Here is an 11,032-nt window from a genome sequence, read left to right on the forward strand (position 1 = left end):
CCAGCTGTCCTGGAACTCACTATGTAGACCAGGCTGGCCTCAAACTCACAAAGATCTGCCTGCCTCTGCCTCCCAAGTGCTGGGACTAACGGTATGCACCACCATACCCAGCACAGCCAGTATTCTTAACTGCTGAACCATCTTTCCAGCCCAAAATATGTTTAGTTTTTGATTAATGCTTTTTCTGGCTTGAAAAATATATTGAAGAATGGCACACACCTTATCAACTATATTGTTTTTTATTATTTGAAACAGAATGCACAGTGGCATCATTAAAATTATAGACTCTGTGACCTTGTAAGATACTCTACTAAAATGTGAGAGTTTGAATTATTATACATTTTAATGTGATTATTTTCTCATAGTAAACACTCTCGTTTTATGAAACCCTTTTACAAACTTTTTGAATATTTTATTATTTTTATTTTATGTGTATGATTATACTGCCTGCATATGTGTAAGTGCACCCATATCATACAATGTCTGCGAAGGTCAGAAGAGGACATCAGATCCCTTGGAACTGGAGTTATGGACACTTGTTAGCCGCTAAGTGAATGCTGGAAACCAAACCTGTGTCTTCTGTAAGAGCAACTAGTGCTCTTAACCACTGAGCCATCTCTCCAGTCCTCATAACTTGCTTGTTGTTTTGATATCTGTATACATCGAGGAATGGCTAAAATGAGTGAGTTATATTTGTCTTACCTCACGTTTTTATATTCTTGTGATGAGATTACTTAAAACCTCTTAGCAAGTTTCACATATACAATGCATATTTGTTGAGTTTTTTTGGCGAGGGGGCTCTTTTTGAGATAGGGTCTCCCTGTAGCCCCAGCTGTCCTAGAACTCACTAGGTAGACCAGGCTGGCCTTGAACTCACAGAGATCCTCCTGCCTCTGCCTCCCCAGTGCTGGGAATAAAGGTATGTGCCACCACACCCAGCTGTATATATTGTCCTTAACTGTAGACACTACAGTGTACAAGAGACCTCTTGAAATGGTTCTTCAGTCTAACAGAAGTTTTATGAATTCATCCAATACCTCCCCAGGCCTAGTCACTGGTAACCACTGTGCCTTTCTCTTAGTTTCTTTCCTTCCTTTATTCTACCCTCAGCCCTTCTCCACCCAGTTTCTGCTCTCTCCTTCCCCACCCTATCCACCTCTTCCAGACAGGGTCTTGCTGACCTGGCCTCAAAATTGCCTCCACAGTGCTAGACTTGCAGATACACCAACAAACCTGTTTCTTCTTCTCTATCTGAGCTTGACTTTGTCCCACTCTGTATTTAAATTAAATTTTATGATATCTGTCTTACTTTATCTGCCTTACTTCACCTAACATACTGTTTTCAGGTTCATTCCTGTAACAAATGATAGGATTTCCTTCAGTAATATTCCATTGTGTATATGTGCCACATTTTCTTTACCCATTCAACCATTGATGGGCACTTAAGTTGATTCTGTATCTTGGGTACTCTGAATAAAGATTCAGTGAACATGGAGATTTTGTCTTTTAGACACACACACAGTACTGGGATTACTAGATCATATGGTGGTAGTTGTTTAATCTTCTTGTTCATAACAACATTGTGTGAGAGTTCCCCTTCATATCTCACCTATGCTTAACTTTCATTTTAATAGGTTTGAAGTGATGCCTCATTGTGCTTTTAATTTGCATTTCTGATAAGGATTTTTAAAAATATACCTATTGGCCACTTGTGTGTTTTCCTTTGAAAAAAATGTCTGTTCCCATCCTTTGGCCATTTTCTAATCAGATTATTTGTTTTCTTACTTTCAAACCATTTGAATTCTTTCCGTGTTTTTCCTGTTTCTGCTTTATTAGCTGTATCATGTATTAATACATCTTTTGCTTTTGTTGCTTTATTTTAAATTATAAATACTTCTTAAAATTCGTTCATCATGAAAGAATTCCTTATTCTTGCTACTGGAAGTAGAAAGGGGAAGATGTATAAGACTCAGAACCTGATTTTAGTGTTTTACTTCCTGTGTATTTTACATGGCATTTGCCAAAGCTTTACTTGGTCTGAGTGATGAAGGTGACAGTGCAATCAGTAAGGGAAGGAAGAGCATATGAAAACTGTATTTAACTTTGAAGTTGCTATTTTAATCATATTTAAGCCTTTCTTTTTTCTTTCTGTTTTATTTTTTGTATATTTTTTAATTGACCTTTTTAGATTTCATATAACATTTCCCACTCAAGTCCAGACCCTTTCTCCTAGACAGGGTTTCCCTTGTAGCCCCAGCTGTCCTGGAACTCACTATGTAGACCAGGCTGACCTTGAACTCTCAGAGATCTGCCTGCCTCTGCCTCCCGAGTGCTGGGATCAAAGACATGCACCAGCAAGCCTTCCTTTTTTCTAAATTAGCTAATAGGGACTTGATGTGTAGATACCATCTGACAAGACCATCCACTGTGTCAGGCCTGATTTCTAGAGTGACATTGATGACCATAGTTAGTAACAGCATATTGCACAGTGCTTCAAAATTGCTAATGAGGTCAAGGGAGATGAGGCAATGGGTCGGAGAATATAGAGTTGCACTGTATAAGATGAGAAAGTTTTGAAATCTAATGTGTACCATGAGAACTAATATAAATTAATATTGGATTCAAGACTTTTATGTCTGGTATGTTGACACATACCTGTTATCTCAGCCCTTGAGAGGTGGGGCAGGAGGATCAAGAACTGAAATTCTTTGGTTGCATAGCAAGCTCCTGACCTATTTTGGCTAGGTGAAACCTTGTCATCTGTCTCCCCTCTAAACCACCGACACACAAAAAAATACTTTTGCTATGACAGTTAACTTTAGCTCTTCTTGCTACACATACACAAAAAAGAGGTACCCTGTAAGATGATGAATTTGTTCATTTTCTTGGGTATAGTAACCTACCACTCTGTGTGTGTATCAAAACGTTATGGTGAACACTTTAAATATTTCAGTGAAAGCTTCCAAGAAGATTTTTGTGAATCAAGGAGCTGGCTCATTGGGTAAAGGTGCTTGCTTCCAAGCCTGATGACCTGAATTCAATTCCTGGGACCCACGTAGTGGAATGACAGAGCCAATGCCTGCAAATTATCCTCTGACCTTTACATGTGTTTCCTGCAATGTATGCACACACACACACACACACACACACACACACACACACACACACAATTAATGATTTAAGGAAAAAATTGTTGAGAGAGTAGATCTTTAAAGAATTCTCACCACAAAATAAATATATGAAATAAGTATGTCATTTAGCCCAAATTAGCCATTTTACAGTGTAAAAATACTTCAAAACATCAGATTGTATGTACAGTTATTTGTTAATTAAAAGGATAAATCAAAGACCGGGCGTGGTAGTATGTGCCTATAGTCCCAGCACTTGGGAGGCAGTGGCAGGCAGATCTCTGTGAGTTCAGCCCAGTCTGGTCTACATAGTGAATTCTGATGCTACAGGGAGACCCTGTTTCAAAAAAGACAAATAAATAATAAATAAATAAATAAATAAATAAATAAATAAATAAATAAATAAATAAAATAAATAAATAAATAAATAAATAAATAAATAAATAAATAAATAAATAAATAAACAAACAAACAGACTAGGAAAAAGGCTCATTGGGTGAAGTTCTTCCCATGCAAACTTAAGGGCTGGAGTTCAAATTCCTAGCACCTGCATAATTTCCATTGTTCGTGGAAGCCTGTCTGTAATCCCAGCACTCAGGAGGCAGAGATCCCTGGGGTAAGCTGGCTTGCTCTATAGAGTATGCACATCTGTATGAGACCTACCTCAATTTATGATAAGGTGGAGTGCAACTGAAGCAGAAAGATAAACTGGGAGCCTGTGGATTCAAGTCAGTGGTAAAATACTTGCTTGGAATTTTCAAGGCCCTAGGTTTGATCAGTAGTAGTGCAAATAAAGTAGTAACAACTTTCAAAAGTAAAGTACCCCATTTGCTGCAGAGATGGCTCAGTGCTTTAGAGCACTGGCTGCTCTTTCAAGGGACCTAGGTTTGACTCCCAGCACCTACATGGCAGCTCCCAACCATCTGTAACTCCAACTTCACGGCATCCAATGCTTTTTTTGTGGCTTCCACAGGCACTGGGCATGTGTGTGGTGTACATACATAACAATGAGGCAAATGCTCATACACATAAAATATAAATAAATCTTTAAAGATAAATGAATAAAACAAAGTACCCCAGAATCAAAAACTGTAGAATGTTGGACTATGTGACCTGAAACAGTGATTCTCAGCCCATTTATTTCCCAAAGCATACCAGAAAAAGGAGATATAATTTAATAGTGGCTTATTAGAAGAAAAAGAAATGGCTGAGCTAGAAAGAAGCATCTGTACTTTGGAAACAGTTGATTTTGAAGCCTGCCTCCCACCCCACAGCTCCCTTTCATTCACTTTACATAGTTATTATTTGGGGCAGCTGTGGATGTAGCTCCAGTAGTAGAGTGCTTGCCTAGCGTGCACAAGGCCCTGGGTTCAATATCTAGCACAATATAAAGCATAGTCAGGAGAATCAGAGAAGTTCAAAGTCACTCTTAACTACACAGGGAGTTTGAGACCAGCCTAGGCTAGAGACCCTGTCCTCAATAGAAATAAATAAGCAGCTATATTACCCACTATGATTGCAGACTTAATTAATCATATCTTACCTTCTAATACTTTGGCTGTTTCCACAAAAAGAAATTACTATATAAAACTAGCTATCTGTACACTCTGAAAGGAGATGGCTTGTCATCTTGTTTGAAAATCCTCAGCAGTTGTTCATACTTGAGGAATGGAGTGTGTAAAAGTTCTGAATCATATGAAAACAAAAATCATCACCTTATGACATACCTCAGGTAGGTAGGTGGTTGTATCATTTTATTTTGGGATTTTGTTGTTGTTGTTGCACTTGTCAAAAACTAATGGTGATTCTTTCTTATGTATTCCCTTGTGTCTCAGAGTGTCTATCTTATAGTCTCTTTCATTGTGCTTACCTCTACAGGTGAAGGTTGCTATCCTTAAATACATAGAAACTCTGGCAAAGCAGATGGATCCAGGAGATTTTATAAATTCCAGTGAAACTCGCCTGGCAGTGTCTCGAGTCATCACTTGGACAACAGAGCCCAAAAGCTCTGATGTTCGAAAGGTGTGTTTTAAGGGATTGGAGGATAAATTAGGCAGTTCTGTACTTTTGGATTGGCATTGAAGAATGTAGTATTTCCAGGATGGTACCCATTAGGGTAAATTAGTGAATTCAGGAAGAGCTTTTCTTTTCCTTGTCTTGTTTAAGTTACCTTAAATTTTATTCAATTAATATGAGCATAATTCTCAAATGTACAATTAAAATAACTAACAATCCTTCCAACCTGTAATCTTAAAGCCATTTAAAATATCCCAAGTTGTCAAGTACGGTTATGCGTACCTTTAAATTCCAGCACTCAGGAGGCAGAAGTAGGCAGATCTCTGTAAGATGGAGGCCAGCCTGGTCTGCATAGAGAGTTCCAGACCAGCAGGGGCTACAGGGAGACCCTGTCTGAAAAAAAAAAAAATTAAAATTAAAGAATATTCCAAATTATTCCCCTTATATTCATGTATGTATTCTAAATGAGAGCCAATACTGTTTACCAGTTTATCAATTTTAGGCATTTTAAAACTGATCTTTTGAAAGATGCAGGCATTGTATTTATCTGTCATCATACGCAAGGACTTAGCTTTCCCCATGCTTTTTCCATATCCTTTCCTGTATCAGTCATTTCCCACAATCTTCATAATGGGACTTAAAAGACTGATCATGCAGATACTTAATCCTAGACCAAGTGGCTTGTTCCCACCTTCTTTCTTAGAGAAGTTTCATTTGTCTTGGTTTTCCTTTGCTTGAGTTTTGATTTTTCTTTTGTTTGGGAGTTTTTTGTTTTATTGGGTTTTGGGGAGGGGGGGGTTGTTTGTTTTTTTTCAGACAGTATCTCACTATGTAGCCCTGGCCTGTATAGACCAGGCTGGCTCATTATGGAATCCTGGCCTGTGTAGCTTAGCTAGCCTGGAACTTACAGAGATCTGCCTGCTTCTGTCTGCTCAGTGCTGAGATAAAAAAGGCAAGCACTGCAACACCTGGCTCAAGTTTTGGTTTTTTGAGCTGGGCTCTTGTAACTCAGGCTTGACTAGAACTGGCGTATCAAAGGATGAACTCCTGATCCTCCTGCCTCTTACTCCACCTCCCAACTGCTGAGATTACTGACATACTCCACCTTGCCAAGCTTAACTAAGATTTTTTTTTTTTTTTGGTCTTTTTGAGACAAGGTCTCCCTGGAGCCACAGCTGCCCTGGATTCACTATGGAGATCGGACTGGCCTCAAACTCACAAAGATCTGCCTACCTCTGCCTCCCATGTGCTGGGACTAAAGGCATATGCCATCACACCTATTAAATAAGTTTTTAAACATGTTTTGTTAATATCTATGTTTTCAACATGTCTATCATGGGTTTATGGCTAGTTTTTTCTATATGTTCAAAAGATACGTTATTTGGACTGGGGAGATGGCTCATTTCAGTAAAGTGCTTGTCAATGCAAACGTGAGGACCTGAGTTCAGATCTCTTAACACCATATTATAAAAAGCTAGGCATGGTGGCAGATGCTTGTAATCGCATGCTGGGGAGGCAGAGACAAGAAAATCCATGGAGCTTACTGACTCACTAGTCTGGCTGAATCAGTAAGCTTCAGGTTCAGTGACAGACCCTAACTCAAAAAGTACAGGGTGCTAGAGAGATTTCTCAGCAGCTAAGAGCACTGGCTGCTCTTGCAGGGGACACAGGTTTGGCTCCCAGCACTCACATGATGGCTGACAACCATCTGTAACTCCAGTTCCAGGGGATCCGATACCCTCTTCTGGCCTTCCCAGGCATTGTACGCATGGATGTACTTAAATTCAAACAAAATACTCATACACATAAAAAATCTGGGCGTGGTGGCTCACGCCTTTAATCCCAGCACTTGGGAGGCAGAGTCAGGCAGATCCTTGTGTGTTCAAGGCCAGCCTGGTCTACATAGTGAGTTCCAGGACAGCTGGGGCTACAGGGAGACCCTGTCTCAAAAAGAACAAAAAAAATAAAATTAATTAATTAATTAAATAAATAAATTTTAAAAATATTTCGGGGCTGGAGAGATGGCTTAGCAGTTAAGAGCAATGGCTGCTCTTGTAGAGGATTCAATTCCCACCACCCACATGGCAGCTAACAGCTGTCTGTAACTCCAGTTCCAAGGGATCCAACACCCTCCTCTGACTTCTACGGGCATTGCACAACATGGGTGCAGTTGCATGCATGCAGGCAATACATGCATACACAAAATAAAAATAATAAATAAGAAAGCTGGGCGTGGTACCACATGCCTTTAATCCCAGCACTTGGGAGGCAGAGACAGGCAGATCTCTGTGAGTTCAAAGTCAGATCCTGTCTCAGAAAAACAAATAAATTTAAAAAACATTTTTTTTAAAAACATAAAAAAATAATTCAGAATGTTTTTATCCTTCCAAAACAGAAGTATGAGTAAATAAGAACGTTTTACTTTTCTACAGGAAAGATAGTCAGGCCTTGTGTTGTTGAACAGAAATTTAAGAGAAGAAAATGGTCGCCTTTGAGTAACCAAGGCACTCATGTACTTTCCATGTTTTTGTTTCTTTTAGGCAGCACAATCAGTGCTGATCTCCTTATTTGAACTCAATACCCCAGAGTTTACAATGTTATTAGGAGCTTTACCAAAAACTTTCCAAGATGGTGCTACCAAACTTCTTCATAATCATCTTCGAAACACTGGCAATGGGACCCAGGTATTTCTCACTTGTTTTCTTGGCGGTTGTATGTTATGATTGGTTTAACTGAAATTGACTTGATTCTAGTATATGTTTGCATCTGTATTATGGCAGAGACTGGACCAATTTGAGTGAGGTAATTGCTATGAGATTGATTTGTTTTCTAGTCTATCATAGACCAAGCCAATGGAGGGCCCACATGCTCTATGCGTGTCCCCCTTGCCCAACCAGGAAGATAATTATGCATTGTTGATGTGCTTGCCACCCAGTTAAGTATAGTTAAAGTCCTTTTCTGTCCATCTCTGAGTCCCACATTATGATTGATCTTAACTGTTTGCTGTTAGTCACCTGCCAGACATAACTGCCCTCAGACCTTGCACATGTCTCATTTGCTGCTAATTACATTGGGTTCTCTTTGTTCCCCATGGCACCAAAAAGCAGCTGCAGTTGTTCTTAGTTAATTCCTTGTCTGTGAAGTTGTCTGGGTTCTCTTTCCTGAAGTATTTTAAGGTTTTCTTAGATGCTCTCTTTACTTAGTCTGTTATAGTTAGTGGCATTAGAGGCAAGTATATAAAAGGGAGGCTGGATCAGGACATGGTGGCGCACGCCTTTAATCCCAGCACTCGGGAGGCAGAGGCAGGCGGATCTCTGTGAGTTCAAGGCCAGCCTGGTCTACATAGTGAGTTCCAGGTCAGCTGGGGCTACAAGGAGACCCTGTCTCAAAAAGACACCACCCCCCCCAAAAAAAAAGAAAAGGGAGGCTGGAGAGATGGCTCTGTGATTAAGAGCACTGGCTGCTCTTGCAGAGGACCTGAGTTTGGTTCCCAGCAACCACAATGAAACTAACAAGCATCTGTAAATCTAGTTCCTGGGGATCCAGTGACCTCTTCTGGTCTCCCTGGGCATTACAAACACAGGTACACTTAAATACACACAGGCAAATCACTCATACACATAAAATAAAAATAAGTTTAAAAAAATTTTTTTAAAGACTATGCACTGGATGTGGTAGCACATGCCCTTAATCCCTACACTTCAGAGGCAGAGGCAAGCAGAACTCTGGTGAGTTCAAAGCCAGTCTGGTCTACATAGCAAGTTCCTGGCTGGCTGTGGACTACATAGTGAGACCCTGTTTAAAGAGAGAAGAATATAAAAGGACAATAGTGTTCTATTTTTTCAAGGACTTCAGGGACAGGGGTGTGGAGCAGCCAGCTTTTACTGTTGGCCTAGAGCCGCTCTAGTTAGTTATCCCATACAGGTATAAGTCCTCTTTGTCTGTTTTTGAGACAGCGTCTCCCTGTAGCCCCAGATGACCTGGAACTCACTGTGTAGAACAGGCTGACCTTGCTCTCAAAGAGATCTCACAGAGTGCTGGAATGAAAGGCAGGTGCCACCATGCCCTACCGAGATGCAAGTCTTATTCATCTTCCTCAGTGTTCCAGGCTTTGCCATTTTAGTTATTTTCCTATTAACCTCAGCCTTTGTTCTTGCTGCAGTGTATGTGAGTAACTTGGAGTTTTTAACCCTAGATCCTTTTCCTTTATTACCTTCAGGCAGCTATCTCCCACATTAAAAGTATGCTGGGAGTAATTTCTTGTGAACCAGAATCCTTCATCTTTTTAAAACAAGAGAAAGGTGGTTCCATAAGAAATAGACAAATTAATAATATGACAAGATTTTTCTTTTTTAGTGCCTTTGTGAAAAACATTTGTAAAGCAGACTCAGGAGGAATAAAAGTGGATTATCAGCAGAGTGGGAGGAAGATAATTAAGAACAGGAAGCTGATTTAGTTTTGTTTTTTTTGTTGTTGTTTTTTTTTGTTTTTTTTTTTTTTTTTTTTTTTTTTTTGTCTTTTTGAGACAGGGTTTCCCTGTAGCCCCAGCTGTCCTGGAAATCACTATGTAGACCAGGCTGGTCTTGAAGTCACAGAGATCTGCCTGCCTCTGCCTTTGCCTCCCAGGTGCTGGCATTAAAGACCTATGCCATCACGCCTAGCTTGATTTAGATTTTTCAGTTTAGGATCCTATTAAATCCTTGGGAAAAAAGCTTTGAGAGATAAAAGCAGGTTAAAAGGAGAACAAAACAGAAATGTTGAGCACAGTGCTGTACACACCTGTGACCCAGCACTTGGGTATAGAGGCAACAGAGCCAGAAGTTGAAGGGCATTCTTGGGTATATAGTGAGTTTGAGGCCAGCTTGGGACCCTGTCCAAAAAAAAAGGGGGGGGGGGAAGAAGGGTAGAAAGGAGAAGAAGAAGAAAAAAACTTAGACTTCTTAATAGAGGCATATTTTCTCCCAGAAATCAGATCTAGGTGCATAGATATTTAAAATAACTGACCTATAAATAGAGCTCTTTCATAGTCTTCTGTCTCATGACTGTGTTGCTTCTCTAAGAACCTTTTAGTTGATCTTTCCTATGGTAGGTTAATGTTTTTTGACTTTTCATCAGAGCTCCATGGGGAGTCCTTTGACAAGACCGACACCTCGATCACCAGCCAACTGGTCCAGTCCGCTTACTTCCCCTACCAATACATCACAGAACACTTTATCTCCAAGGTAATAAAATGAGCATTTTCACTAATGTTTTGTATTTAACAATTGCTGTTCCTAGACAAGCAGATATGACTATAATTCTAGGAGATCTCCATTTGACTTGAAAAGTCTTAGAAATTGAGCAAATTTAAACAACTAAGGGGATGCAGAAAGTTTACCGTTTAAATTTCTTGAAAGAACAAGAAAACTATTCCTAGCTTTTTTTTCTTTTCTTTTCTTTCTTTCTTTTTTTTATTTTTATTTTATTTTTGGTCTTTTTGAGAAAAGGTCTCCCTATAGCCCCACCTGGCCTAGAACTCACTATGTAGACCAGGCTGGCCTTGAACTCACAGAGATCTGCCTGCTTCTGCCTAGTACTGGGACTACTGGTGTGTGCCACCATGCCTAACAGCTTTTTTTTTTCTTAAAGAGCATAGTTATGGTTCTCAAAGATACTATGTAAAGCTATAAATTATAGATTATATATATTTATATTACACCACTCAGCAGAAGTGGCAATGTGAGTTATGATAGATATTTAAATATAATATTGACACTGGGCATGGTGGTGCGTGCCTTTAATCCCAGCACTCAGGAGGCAGAGGCAGGCGGAACTCTGTGAGTTCAAGACCAACCTGGTCTACATAGTGAGTTTCAGGCCAGCTGGGGCTGCAAGGAGACCCTGTCTCA

At 39.8% G+C, this 11,032-nt stretch overlaps 1 protein-coding gene across 27 annotated transcripts in view; it reads left to right on the forward strand.

Annotated features, from left to right (window-relative positions):
* The window catches only part of Clasp2 (cytoplasmic linker associated protein 2), a 220,169-nt gene that overhangs the window by 162,797 nt on the left and 46,340 nt on the right, over positions 1-11,032 (forward strand). For all 27 annotated transcript variants that reach the window (XM_008833413.2, XM_008833404.2, XM_029563675.1 and 24 more), the window contains 3 exons: positions 5,007-5,150; positions 7,685-7,828; positions 10,260-10,366. In XM_008833413.2, coding sequence (XP_008831635.1) covers positions 5,007-5,150; positions 7,685-7,828; positions 10,260-10,366 — 395 coding nt within the window. The remainder of the gene's footprint in view (positions 1-5,006; positions 5,151-7,684; positions 7,829-10,259; positions 10,367-11,032) is intronic.

The sequence above is a fragment of the Nannospalax galili genome, unplaced genomic scaffold, assembly GCF_000622305.1.
Source record: "Nannospalax galili isolate Female #2095 unplaced genomic scaffold, S.galili_v1.0 scaffold1176, whole genome shotgun sequence".
NCBI lineage: Eukaryota > Metazoa > Chordata > Mammalia > Rodentia > Spalacidae > Nannospalax > Nannospalax galili.